The following is a 14,966-nucleotide window of genomic DNA, read 5'->3' on the forward strand; positions in this document are numbered from 1 at the left end:
ATTGGCTTATCTCACTTAACATGATATTCTCCAGTTTCATCCATTTGCCTGCAAATGCCATAATTTTATTATTCTTTATAGCTGAGTAATATTCCATTGTATATATATACCACAGTTTCTTTATCCATTCATCAATTGAAGGGCATCCAGGTTGGTTCCACAATCTGGCTATTGTGAATTGAGCAGCTATAAACATTGATGTGGCTGTATCTCTGTAGTATGCTGATTTTAAGTCCTTTGGGTATAGGCCAAGGATTGGGATAGCTGGGTCAAATGATAGGTCCATTCCAAGTTTTCTAAGGAATCTCCACACTGCTTTCCAGAGTGGCTGCACTAATTTGCAACCCCACCAGCAATATATGAGTGTACCTTTCTCCCCACATCCTCTCCAACACCTATTGTTGTTTGTATTCTTGATAATCGCCATTCTAATTGGGGTAAGATGGAATCTTAGTGTAGTTTTGTTTTGCATTTCTCTTATTACTAAAGATGGTGAACATTTTTTCATATGTTTGTTGATTGCTTGTAGATCTTCTGTGAAGCATCTGTTCATATCCTTAGCCCATTTGTTGATTGGGTTATTTGTATTCTTGGTGTAGAGTTTTTTGAGTTCTTTATATATTCTGGAAATTAGTGCTCTATCTGAAGTATGAGTGGCAAAGATATTCTCCCACTCTGTAGGCTCTCTCTTCACATTGCTGATACTGTCCTTTGCTGAGAGAAAGCTGTTTAGTTTGAATCTATCCCAGTTATTGATTCTTGCTTTTATTTCTTGTGCTATGGGAGTCCTGTTAAGGAAGTCAGATCCTAAGCCAACAAGGTGAAGATTTGGACCTACTTTTTCTTCTATAAGATGCAGGGTCTCTGGTCTGATTTCAAGGTTCTTGATCCATTGTGAGTTGATTTTTGTGCAGGGTGAGAGATAGGAGTTTAATTTCATTCTGTTGCATATGGATTTCCAGTTTTCCCAGCACCATTTGTTGAAGAGGCTATCTTTTCTCCATTGCATATTTTTGGCACCTTTGTCTAGTATTAGAAAATTGTATTTATTTGGGTTTGTGTTCGTGTCCTCTATTCTGTACCATTGATCTACCTATTTTGGTGCCAATACCATGCCATTTTTGTTACTATTGCTTTGTAGTATAGTTGAAGTTCTGATATTGCAATACCCCCTGTTTCATTCTTCCTGCTAAGGATTGCTTTAGCTATTCTGGGTTTCTTATTCTTCCAGATGAATTTCATGATTGCTTGCTCTATTTCTGTAAGGTACGTCATTGGGATTTTAATTGGAATTGCATTGAATCTGTATAGCACTTTTGCTAGTATGGCCGTTTTGACAGTATTAATTCTGCCTATCCAAGAACATGGGCGATCTTTCCATCTTCTAAGGTCTTCCTTAATTTCTTTCTTCAATGTTTTGTAGTTTTCATTGTAGAGATCTTTTACCTCTTTGGTTAGATGGATCCCCAAGTTTTTTTTTTTTTTTTTTTTTTTGAGTCTGTTGCAAATGGGGTTGTTTTCCTCATTTCCCTTTCAGCTGTTTCATCGCTTGCGTATAAAAATGCTTTAGATTTATGTGTGTTAATTTTATAGCCTGCTATTTTGCTGAATTCATTGATGAGGTCTAGAAGTTTTCTGGAGGAGGTTTTTGGATCCTCTAAATATAGAATCATGTCATCCAGAAATAGTGACAGCTTAAGTTCCTCTTTTCCTATTTGTATCCCTTTAATTTCTTTAGTCTGCCTAATTGCTCTGGCTAGAGTTTCGAGGACAATGTTGAATAGAAGTGGTGAAAGAGGACATCCCTGCCTTGTTCCCGTTTTTAAAGGGAATGGTTTCAGTTTTTCTCCATTAAGAATGATGTTGGCCATGGGCTTAGCATAAATAGCCTTTACAATGTTCAGGTATGTTCCTACTATCATGTTTTGAGCATGAAGGGGTGTTGTATTTTGTCGAACGCTTTTTCTGCGTCAAGTGAAATAACCATGATTCTTATCCTTAAGTCTATTGACATGATGTATTATGTTTATTGATTTATGAATGTTGAACCATCCAAGCATTCCAGGGATGAACCCCACTTGATCGTGGTGCACAATTTTCTTAATATGTTTTTGGATACGGTTTGCCAATATTTTGTTAAGGATCTTTGCATCTATATTCATCAAGGATATTGGTCTAAAATTTTCTTTCCTTGATGTGTCTTTTCCTGGTTTGGGTATGAGGGTGATATTAGCTTCATAAAATGAGTTTGGTAGGGTACCCTCCTTTTCTATTTCCTGGAATACTTTGAGAAGTATTGGAATGAGTTCTTCTTTGAAGGTCTTGTAGAACTCAGCTGAGAATCCGTCTGGTCCTGGGCTTTTCTTGGATGGTAGATTTTTAATGGCTTCTTCTATTTCATTGCTTGATATTGATCTGTTTAAATCATGTGTGTCCTCCTGGTTCCGTTTAGGAGGAGCATATGTCTCTAGAAATTTGTCAATGTCTTCAGTAGTTTCTATTTTATTGGAATACAGATATTCAAAGTAGCTTCTCATTATGTTCTGTATCTCAGTGGTGTCTGTCTGATATTTCCTTTTGCATCATGTATTTTAGTAATTTGAGTCTTCTCTCTCCTTCTCTTTGTTAGTGTGGCTAAGGGTTTGTCTATTTTGTTTACTTTCTCAAAGAACCAACTTTTTGTTTTGTCAGTTTTTTGAATAGTTTCTTTTGTTTCAATTTCATTGATTTCAGCTCTGATTGTAATTATTTCCTGTCTTCTACTACTTTTGCTGTACTCTGTTCTTTTTCTAGGGCTTTGAGCTGTAATGTTAGGTCATTTAGTTGTTGACTTTTCATTCTTTTCTGGAATGCGCTCCATGCAATGAATTTTCCTCTTAGTACCATTTTCATAGTGTCCCAGAGATTTTGATATGTTGTATCGTCATTCTCATTGACCTCTAAGAATTTTTTAATCTCCTCCCTGATGTTTTTTGTTATCCATGTTTCATTCAGTAGCATATTATTTAGTCTCCAGGTGTTGGAGTAATTTCTCTTTTTTATTTTGTCATTGATTTCTACTCTCAGTCCATTATGATCTGATAGAACACAAGGCAGTATCTATTTTTTTGCATTTCCTAAGGGCTGCTTTGTGGCATAACATATGGTCTGTTTTCGAGAAGGTTCCATGTGCTGCTGAGAAGAAAGAGAATCCGCTCGTTGATGGATGGAATATTCTATATATGTCTATTAAGTCTAGGTTATTGATTGTGTTATTGAGTTCTATGGTTTCTTTGGTTGGATTTTGTTTGGAAGATCTATCTAGTGGTGACAGCGGTGCATTAAAGTCACCCAGAATTATTGTGTTGTGGTCTATGTGATTCCTGAAATTGAGAAGGATTTGTTTGATGTACAGGGATGCACCATTGTTTGGGGCATAAATATTTACTATCGTTATGTCTTCCTGATTTATGGTTCCCTTAAGCAGTATGAAATGTCCTTCTTTATCCCTTCTGACTAACTTTGGCTTGAAGTCCACTTTATCTGATGTAAGGATGGAAACCCCTGCTTTTTTACTGAGTCTATGTGCGTGGTAGGTTTTTTCCCATCCTTTCACCTTTAGTCTGTGGATGTCTTTTTCTATGAGATGAGTCTCTTGCAGGCAGCATATTGTTGGGTCTTTCTTTTTAATCCAATCTGCCAGTCTGTGTCTTTTGATTGATGAGTTTAGGCCATTAACGTTCAGGGTTATTATTGAGATGTGATTTGTATTCCCAGTCATTTGGCTTATTTTTGGTTTTTAAGTTGGCTTGATTTCTCCTTTGAGTGGTTTTTCTCTAAGGTAGTTCCTCCCTTTGCTGACCTACATTGTTGTTTTTCATTTCCTCCTCATGGAATATTTTGTTGAGAACATTCTGTAGTGCAGGCTTTCTATTTGTAAATTCTTTTAACTTTTGTTTATCATGGAAGGATTTTATTTCATCTTCAAATCTGAAGGTGAGTTTTGCTGGGTATAGGATTCTTGGTTGGCAACCATGTTCTTTCAGAGCTTGAAATATGTTGGTCCGGGCCCTTCTAGCTTTTAGAGTCTGGGTTGAGAAGTCTGCTGCTATCCATATTGGTCTCCCCCTATATGTAATCTCATGCTTTTCTCTCGCAGCCTTCAAAATCCTATCTTTATTTTGAATGTTAGGCGTTTTCATTATAATGTGCCTTGGTGTGGATCTGTTGTGATTCTGTGCATTTGGTGTTCTGTAATTTGTATTTGATTTTCCATTTCATTTTTCAGGTTTGGGAAATTTTCTGATATTATTTCATTGAATAGGTTGTTCATTCCTTTGGTTTGTATCTCTGTGCCTTCCTCAATTCCAATAATTCTTAAATTTGGTCTTTTCATAATGTCCCATAGTTCTTGGAGATTCTGTTCATGATTTCTTACCGTCTTCTCTGTTTGGGCAACTTTATTTTCAAGATTAAATATTTTGTCTTCATTGTCTGAGGTTCTGTCTTCCAAGTGGTCTAGTCTTTTGGTGATGCTTTCCATTGAGTTTTTTATTTGGTTTATTGTCTCCTTCATTTCATGGATTTCCGTTTGGCTTTTTTGAGAATCTCTATCTCTGTTGAAATGATCTTTTGCTTCCTGCAGGTTCTCTTTCAGCTTATTGGTATTATCATTCATTGCCTGCATTTGCTCTCTTATCTCATCCTTTGCTTCACGAATCATCTTAATCATGTATAATCTGAAGTCCTTTTCTGACATTTCTTCTACTATACTGTCATTGGATTCTATTAATATAGAATCTAGATTTGTTTGGATCATTTTCTTCCCTTGTTTTTTCATGTTGTTCATGTATCTTCCCCTCTAGCAGTGCAGATCTGGGGTATTGCAGATTTCCCCCTATAGGCTTGTAGTGACCCTATAGGTTTCCAAAACCCTTTTTTTAAGGGGAGATCAATATTAGCAGTGCCCAAATCAGACACTATGCAATCCTAGACCAAATAGCCCCTATGGGGACAATAACAAAATTGTCATAGTAAACAAAATGAGTTCAAATATTATCTTCAGTAAAACAAACAGGTTTGCAATAAGGTCTGCAGTTTCTAATGGAGGACAAAGAGGATGCAGAGGGATGTAGAATGTGGCTGTTAATGGGATAAGAAAAGAATATACAGACGTTCTAGAAAATAGAAAGGGTGAGAGTGTAATCAAAAGAAATCGGATGTTAGCATGCAAAAAAGGGAGAAAGAGACTCTGAGGGAACAGGTAAACCAAAGGAAAAGAGAGCAAGAAAAGTAAAGAAATAAAAACTTAAATTTTTTAAAAAGGAGAAAAAAGAAAATCTACAGTATAACAGTCATATACTAATGAAACCTCCCAGAGTTCAGTAGCCTGATGCATGAGAGGTTCCTGACAATGAGCTTCAAGCCTCCAGCAGGCGTCACAGGATGGGATTTGCCCCACCCAAAGATCGGAGCTCAGCTTCCAGGATTATCCAAGATGGCTGCTCTGGCTTAGAAATGTGTTGGCAAATGGCAAGCTGCAGCTCAGGGGTGGACATGGTCAGCTGGAGGTCCTGGAGACGGGATGCGGTTGGTCCGGCAGTGGTCCTGAAGGTCTGGTGTGTTTGTTGTGTTTGTGGGATCCTGGAGGCCAGGTGCAATCAGTCGGTCTGGGGTCCCGGTGATAGGGCACAGTCAGTTGGTCTGGGGGTCCTGGCGGCAGGGAGCAGTCAGTTGATGTGAGGGCCCCAGAGGCAGGGAGTGATCGGTTGGGCTGAGGTATCCTGGAGACGGGGCTCAGTCAATCCGGCCAGGGGATCCTACGGGGCCTGGCTGATGTCTCAAAATGGTGGCAGCCACGTGTAATCAAACCTGCAGGTACTGTAACAGTGAACTTCCAGGCAACAGCAGGCAGCTGGTGCTCCGCTGGTGGTCGGCGATCAGTCTGCTGACTGTTGTCGGATGAGGATGATCGGGAGGTGAACCTCCAGCATTGGGTGATGGATAGGTGTAAGGCAGGCGATGGACAGGCGAGAGGCAGGCAAATGGCGGATGATAGACACCTGACAGTGAGCAATCTGCATTCAAAAAAGGCGACGGTATGCTGGCAGACTGCAGGTGATCACAGCAGACAAATGGGTAAACAGCAGGAAATCGGTAAGCAGCAAAAACTGCCTCACTGAGAAACAGATATCCTCTGCTTGAAACCAGAGTTACAGAGCGATAAGGAATGCAGCCTCCCTCTAGTCTGCCATCTTGGATCTCCTCAGAGACTTTTTAAATGAGCATCTACTATGTTTTGGGAGTCATAGATGGTTAGGACAGTGTATTCACTCCTTTTCTGTTGTTCATAAGACAATACCACAGACTGGGTAAAAATCTTACTTATACTCACAGTTTTGGAGGTTCAAAGTCAAGGTGCCATATAAGGTGATGGTCTTCTTTCTGGCACAGTCCTGAGGCAGTGCCAGGCCTTTATGTATACATGCTAGTCTTTCTCCCTTTTATAAAGCCACCAGTATTCAATCATGGGAGCTGCACCCTGATGACCTTATCTAATTCTAATCACTTCTCAAATGTCCCACTTTTAAACACCATAAATTATGTTCCCACCTTCCTAATTCCTCACAGTGAGGATTAAATTTGGAGAAATTTAATTTTTCAATTAAATTTGAGTTTTCAGAGAGGACAAACCATAGTGTCCTGCCCCTTGCTCCCTATAACTCATATTGTCCTCACATACAAAACATAATTGTTCATCCAAATAGTCCCAAAGTCTTAACTGGATCCAACATCAATTCAAAAGTGTCATTTGAGACTCAAGGCAAACTCTTTTCAGCTTTGAACCTGAAAAATTAAAACAGGTTACCTACTTCCAGTGTACAGTGGTGAGAAGCCCAGGATGGGTATATATTCCCATTTCTAAAGAAATAAACAAGTAGAAAGTAGTAACTGGCCCAAAACCAGTCAGGAACCCGGCAGAGCAGACATTAAATCTTTTTTTTTCCTTTAATATTTTTAGTTGTAGATGGACATAATACCTTTTCTTATTCATTTACTTTTGAGGGGTGCTAAGGATCAAACCCAGTGCCCCACAAGCCCTAGGCGAGCGCTCTAGCCCAGCCCCAGACATTAAATCTTAAAGCTTCAGGTCCTGCATCCTGTGCAGGCTGGGTTTAAAGGCTTCCAAGGCCTCAAGCAGCCCTGTTCCTCTGACTTTGCTGGACTTAATCCACCACCCTCAGCTCTCAGTTTGAAATCTTATGATTGCAACTCTGTCTTGACGGGCTTTGCATGCTGGTTGCTTCACAGTTCTGGGGTCTTGGTGGCAGTTCCACTCCTACAGTATCATTAAGCATTGCTCTAGTCAGTGCTCTTAGGCAGCTCTGTCCCTGAGGCAGAACTCTCTGCCTGGCCTTCCAGGCTTTGCTTTGAGATTTTGGCAGAAACTGTAATAACTCCATAGTTCTCAAGTTATGCATGTCCGCAGAATGAGCAGTGTGTGCACACCAGGGTCTTCCATTCCTTAGGAATGGTGTCGTGAACCTGACCCGAACCTGCTGAATCGTCGCTGGATCAGCCACGGAGTGCCCCTCTGGAAAGCAGGGAGCAGAATCCTGAGTGGGCCCTGGGAAGTAAGCCGAGAGAGAGTATCTGGAGCTCTCTTTGAAACAGTTCTTCCTCTTAGGCCTCTGGGTCTGTAGTGGAAGAGGCATCCACACAGATTTCTGAGTTACTTTTCAGGACTCTTAATTGTCCTGATACATACCGTTTGGCCATGTTTTATCCATGCTCATATCTTTAACAAGAAATTGCTAGGATGTACTTCTTCACTGACCAACCTGTGATTTATTTTTTTTTCAAAGTTGATCTACTTCCCTTTAAATTATGCTTTCCATTGCTCCTGAATCCTACTATTTGTAATTAAAAGTAACCAAGCACCACCTAAACACTTTGTTGTTTAGAGATTTTCTCTGCCAGACATTTGAGTTCATCTCTTTTAAACTCAGACTTTTATAAAGCTCTAGGGCGTGGACACAGTACAACCAAGTTCTTTGATAGTGTGACAAAGGTTAACCTTTACTCAAATTTCTATTGGAATATTCCTCATTTGAATCTGGTTACAACTACTTAACCAGTTTCTAAGATGTTCTAGCTCTTCCCTAGTTCTGGATCATCTGAGCTTTCACCAAAAATTTCGTATAATACTCCATTTACACCATTCTAGGCATTTTATAGACTGTTCCTCCAAACTCTTCCAATCTCTGCACATTACCCACTTTAAAAGTCATTTCCACATTTTCAAATAATCATTAGCAACAACCATACTCCTGGCACCAATTTGTGTTAGTACGTTTTCTGTTACAATAACCAAATATTTAAGACTGGGTAACTTTGAGAAAGGTTTATTTGTTTGTTTGTTTGTTTTTTGTACCAGGGATTGAGCCCAGGGGCACTTAACCTGAGCCATATTCCTAGTCTTTTAAAAATATTTTATTTAGAGACAGGGTCTAGCTAAGTTGCTTTGGGCCTTGCCAAGTTACTGAGACTGTCCTTGAACTTGCAGTCCTCCTGTCTCAGCCTCCTAAACCTCTGGGATTATAGGTGTAATCACACCTGGCTAGCTCACATTTTTTGAGGCTGAGAATATAGACAGTATGGTGCTGGCTCTGGTAAGGGTTCCCCGTGTCACATGGCAGATGGCACCATGGTGGGAGCAGTGCAAGAGGGAAAGATCATGGGGGGAGACTGGAAGCCCAAAGGGAGGATAGAAGCCAGTCTTTCTAACAGCTAGTTAGTTGGAACAGCAAGGACCTTAATCTTTTCTGAGGCCGGTGCCCTCAGCATAACCTAATATCCTTCCACTAGGTCTAACATTGCCATACCAGGGACCACGTTTCCGACACATGAACCCTTGGGAGACAAACACATACAAATCATAACAGCATCTCTGCCCCTATGGAGCTCATAAATTAGTACGGGTAGCTGGTGTTAAAAATGATTCTTCATAAAGTAATATGGAAATTCCTCAAAAAACTTGGAATAGAACCACTATTTGACCCAGCTATCCCATTCCTCAGTTTATACCTAAAGGACTTAAAATCAGCATACTATAGTGACGCAACTACATCAATGTTTATAGCAGTTCAACTCACATTAGCTAAACTATGGAACCAGCCTTGATGTCCTTCAGCAGACGAATGGATAAAGAAAATGTGATATATATTCATAATGGAATATTACCCTAAAGAAGAATGAAATTATGGCATATGCTGGTAAATGGATGGAATTGGAGAATATCATGCTGAGTGAAATAAGCCAAACCCCAAAAATCAAAGACTGAATGTTTTCTCTGATATGCAGATGCCAATGCACAATAAGGGCAGTGGGGGGGGGGGGCGGCTAGAGAAGAATAGAGTAAGTAGGATAGTAGAAAGAATCATTATAACCCTATGTACATATATAACTACACAACCCGTGTGATTCCACATCATGTACAACCAGAAGAATGAGAAATGATACTCCATTTGTGTATGATGTGTTACTGTGCATTCTACTGTGCATGTGTGTGTCATGTATAACTAATTAAAATGAAATAATGATAAAGTACAAAAATGGAATAAAGAAAAATTCATCCTAGTGACAAGAAAAGATTTCATAAAGTATGTTAATCATAATAGATTGATTATAGTAACAGTCACAGTATTTCAGTGGCTTAGAACAATATCAGTTTGTTAATCATTCAGACAAAAGTCCAACACAGGTGCATCTGGTTGGATGAATCTCTGGGGGCTGTTGTCCAAGTAGTGATTTAGGGACCCATGTTTCTGTATTTTGGAGTCCATATTAATCAACTTTTCTTGGCAGGGGGAAAAAAAAAAAAAAAACAATGAAATATGTAGGCTGCACTTTAGCTATAGCTTTCTTCCAAGCTGTGATTGTCTTTATATGTCCTCTCATTTGGGAACCAAGACTGAAGAAACAGCTTCTTATAAGTCATGCCTATTCTTGTAACAGAAGGGAGGAGTGACAAAGCAGGAGGAAATTATGATGCTTTTTTCCCCTTGTTTTGAAGACAACTTGATGTGTTTGGGGATAAATATATAGACTTTTAGAAAATTGTTTAACTGTACTGTACAGTACTATTAGCTGTAGGTATAGCCACTATGCCATATCTCTAAGACCAAATATCTTGAATAACTGAAACTTTGTAGCCTTTGATCATTACTCCCCATTTCCCCTTTCTTCCAGCTCTTTAAAGTTAGCATACTACTTTACTTCTTTGAGATTGACTATTTTGATTCTATATATGCTGTGAATATGTGTTCACATTCCCCATTATGAGGAATTGAGAGGGTAGAAACTTACCTGTTGACTGTGATGTAGGTAGTGGGGCCTTTGGAAATTGATTAGGACTAGATAAGGTCATTAGGGTAGCCCACCCATGATTGAATACTGATGACTTTATAAGAAGAGGGAGAGTGAGCAGACAGATACACACATGTACACACTCGGTTTTTCTTGCCTTGTGATGCCCTGGACCTCCTTGGGACTCCAGTAGCAAGAAAGCCATCACCAGATGCAGCCCTTCTAATCTTGTACCTCTAGAATTGTGAGTATAAATAAATCTATTTTCTCCCTAAAGTAATCTGCCTTAGATAATTTGTTACAGTAACAGTGAACTAATACAACATACAAGGGAGGTCATATAGTATTTGGTTTACTGTATCTGACTTTGCATATTGTCCTCACATTTATTTATATTGTCGAAATGGCAGAAATTTCCTTCTTTTTAAAGGCTGAATAGTATTCCATTGTATGGATGTACATACATATACACCACATTTTCTTTATCAATTTATCTGTTCATTGGCATTTAGATTGTTTCTGTATTTTGGCCATTGTCAGGAATGCTGCAGTGAACATGAGAGTGTAGGTGTATAGTCAAGATCTGATTTGATTTCCATTTCTTCGGTTAAGTAGCTGAAAGTGAGATTGTTAGATCATATGGTAGTTCTGATTTTAATTTTTGAAGAATTTCCATCCTGTTTTCCACAATTGCTGTGCCAATCTACATTCCTACCAACAGTGTATCAGAGTGGTTACCTTTTCTCTACATCCTTGTCAATGATTGTTAATCTTCCATTTTTTTTTTTAATAATAGCCATCCTAACATGTAAGGTGATATCTCATTGTGGTTTTGATTTGCAGTTCCCTAATAATTAGTGATGTTGAACACCTTTTCAAATACTTGTGGGTTTTTTATATGTCTTTGGGAAAGTGTCTATTCTGGTTCTTCGCTTATTTTTCACTAGGCTATTTGACTTTTTTTTCTTTTGAGTTGTATGAGTTCATCATATATTTTTGATACTAATTTATCAGATATGTAGGTTTGCAAATATTTTCTCCCATTTCATAGGTTTCCTTTTCATTTTGTTGATTTCTTTCTTTGCTGTGCAGATTTTTAGTTTGATCTAATTCCATTTGTTTATTTTTGCTTTTGTTGCCTGGTGATAAGACTTCATGAAGTATGTTAATTACAGCAACAAATGATCACAGCATTTCAGTGGCTTAAAACAGTAACCATTGGTTTAATATCATATTAAAAAAATCATATCAAGTCCAATATCAAGGAGATTTTCCTGTTTTTCTTCTAGAATATTTACTGTTTTAGATGTTGCATTTAAGTCCTTAATCCATTTTGATTGTGTTTGGTCTAAGCTGTGGACCCAGTTTCTTTTTTCTTTTTTCTTTTTTCTTTCTTTTCTTTTTTTGCATATGGATATCCAGTTTTCCTGGTATCCTTCATAGGAGAGACTGTCCTTTCCTCCTTTTGTATTCTTGTCACCTTTGTCAAAAATTAGTTCACCATATGCATGTGGATTTATTTCTGGGCTCTCATGACTTACAATTTATGTTCAGATGTAATATATGAACTACAACTAATTTCATTCCATTGGCTAAAGCTCTGTCACATGCATAAAGTCTATGAGGTAGGAAAATAAATAGTCTCACAGGAAGTATGGAAAATCTCATATGATGGGTAGGGGTATATCAGCTTCTTGGAAGACAGGGAGGTGAACAATTGCAAATGATAGAATACACTTTGCCACAACCATACCTGTTAGGCATTCAGTGTCCTTTACTTCCTTTTCTTTTGGAGAATTTTAGGGTTAAGCTAGAAAGTAGTAGATGTAAGTGTAAATTCACCTATATTTATTGACTGTAACTCAAGTATGCCCATCTAATTGCAAGGGAGGCTAAGAAAAGCCATCTAATTGTGTGCCCTTTCAAGAGGAGTAGTTAGCATTTAACCAGTCTCTGACACAAGGTAATAGCTAAAGCTTTTGGAAATTGAAAAGTTTATCATACAACTAGGAGGAATGAGACATTGTAGTTATTCATCAATGAAGTATTTATTGAGTGCCTACTATGTGCTAAGTACAGAAGTGTATGCTACAGATATAGAGATGAATTAAGACCTTCAAGAAGTTCCAAATTTTTGAGTGTTTATTATGTAGCATATTCTCTGCTTGTTATGCTAGTTACTAGTGATTTAAAAATGGAAAAGCAAGAATTTTATAGTTTAACAGGTAGACCACATAAAGAATATAGTAAGATAACAAAAAAAGTATTAAATGGGAGTATGTATAAAATCAAGGAATCACTGTACGTGAAAAAGTCAGTTATATATTCTATAATTCCATTTGTGTAACATTCTTGAAATAACAAAATTTAATGAGATGGAGAGTAGATGAGAGGTTGCCAGGAGTTAAGGAAGGGATGAGACTGGCAGGGGAGGTGGGTATGGCTATCAAAGGGCAATAAGAGAGCTCCCTTTGTTGATGGATATGTCCTCTCTCTTGACTACTTTAATGTTAACATCCTAGTTGTGACATTGTGTTGTAGTTTTACAAGGTTATAAACTGGGTTAAGGTTACAGAGAGATCTGTATTAGATCTTATGTGAAGCTTCATTTACCTTAAAAAGTTCATAAAGTTAAAAAATAAATACATGCTTTCATGGGGCCCCATATTGATCATTGGTTAAATAGATCTGGGTGATCCTGAGGATCTGTATTTTTAAGTTCCTAAGATAGCAATTTTTAGCTAGGTTGGAAATGAGGGTGAATATAACTGCAGGCCCAGATGTATCGTTTCACTTTTTTGCCTCCTGTGGAAGATGGGGATGGGTACTTAAGGATAATTATGAACTTCATATTGTGAGCTTCAAACCACACCTTTCCTCAAATAAGAAATGACTTTGTATAGCTATCAGACCAGTAGTGTTTTTTTTCTTTCTTTACATCCCACAACCTCAAAAACTTTATGAAAACCTGAGACCTACTCAAAATGTACATACACCAAGAAATTACATACAGTTTCAGTTATTACATTGATATCCTAAGCTTTCTTGATAAGTCTTTGAACCTTAGGTTAGACCTTTGTATTTTGACCAAATTTTCTTTTTTTTTTTTTTTTTCTTACGTCTGTTCATTTACTTATTGAAATTAAGGTGATGGTAGTTTTTTTTTTAATTTTAACTGTAAGATTAAACTTCTGCAATAATGTACTTAAGTATATACTTCATCCTTTCCTTTTCATTAGTTTTGGGAAAGAATTTCTATGACTTTTTGCAAGGGTAAATGACTCAAGTTCATTTTACAAATGCCTGCATCTGGGTACTGGAGAATATCAAATCCTAGCAGTGTTTCTGCAGTTTTATGAGGATCAGCAAACTGTTTTTTGAACTTAGTTTACTGTGTCTACTTAGTTGTAGACTAGTGATTGATGTTGATTTAAGTCATGTGTTCATCTTTTTTTTGCTTTTTTTTTTTTTTTTTTGCGGTGCTGGGGATTGAACCCAGGGCCTTGTGTTTGTGAGGCAAGCACTCTACCAACTGAACTTTATCCCCAGCCCTGTGTTCATCCTTTACTTTCTTGTCAAACAGCTTTCGGTGGACACTCTACAGTTTCTGCTGTTTTTATATATACAACAGTTAAATAAGGTTTCCTTGAGGACATCTTTGATTGGAGAAGAGTGGCCTAGTCCCAAAAGCAGATCTCAGTCTCCTGACCTGACAGAAAAATCCAATTGTCATAATAAGGTACTGTTTATCTTGGTCTCTTTCACTGAAATGGACAATTTGTGAAGAATATGGTTCACTTTCATTAAAAATTATGTTGAGATACCTTATATAGCCTACTGATTTGATGGTTTATTTTTTTCTTTTTACTTTTTATAATCCTAATTATAAAATCAATGTATGCCATCTTAATCAAAACCATTTCAGTTCTTTCATTGATTAAAAAAAAAAATCTCATGATTTGGGGGCAAATTATTCACTATATTAAATTAGCATTCCCATTTTACAAATGTTAATGAGATTGAATTTATTTATTTGACTAAGGATAAATGAGAAGATATAGTATTTACAAAGTTTGTAGAAATCTACTGAAATAAAATCACTAAAAATATCTTCTTACATTGTTTAGTCAAGCTTAATTTTATAACCATGACAATCTAAAGGGTAACTGCCTCACATAGATTAGAAAATATCTTTTTTCTTTGTTTTTGCGAAGAAAAAAACGGTGTTACTTCTTTCGTTGTGTAAGTATTTTGAAACACTTAAGTAAAATGTAAACCTTAGTATTAACGTCATATTCAGGCTCTTTAAAAGTATTCTGAAACTTTAAACAAACTCTTTAATATTTGATACTTTTACAATCTTCTTTTTAATAACTCTTTTCTTATATTCCATGGTGCTATACCTCCTTGGTTCTGCTTTTGATTCTTCCTTCTCACTTCTCTTTGTAAGTTTATCTCTAGATGACCCTTACATGTCATTGTACCCCCTGTATTCTACCTGAGGCAATTTCTTCCTTCTAGTTAACATATTCACTCAGTATAGTTCTCTGTTCCCTCAACTTTATGTAACTTAGTGACTTCCAAGTTTGTCTCCATGCTAGAGCTTTTGTCTGGTATTT

General features: G+C 37.4%; 1 protein-coding gene across 5 annotated transcripts in view; it reads left to right on the forward strand.

Moving 5' to 3' along the window:
* The window catches only part of TBCCD1 (TBCC domain containing 1), a 41,068-nt gene that overhangs the window by 5,992 nt on the left and 20,110 nt on the right, over positions 1 to 14,966 (forward strand). For all 5 annotated transcript variants that reach the window (XM_079101472.1, XM_079101474.1, XM_079101473.1 and 2 more), the window contains one exon: positions 13,931 to 14,086. In XM_079101472.1, the coding sequence (XP_078957598.1) occupies positions 13,931 to 14,086 (156 nt within the window). The remainder of the gene's footprint in view (positions 1 to 13,930; positions 14,087 to 14,966) is intronic.

This window comes from Sciurus vulgaris (genome assembly GCF_902686455.1).
Source record: "Sciurus vulgaris genome assembly, chromosome: 10".
Lineage (NCBI taxonomy): Eukaryota > Metazoa > Chordata > Mammalia > Rodentia > Sciuridae > Sciurus > Sciurus vulgaris.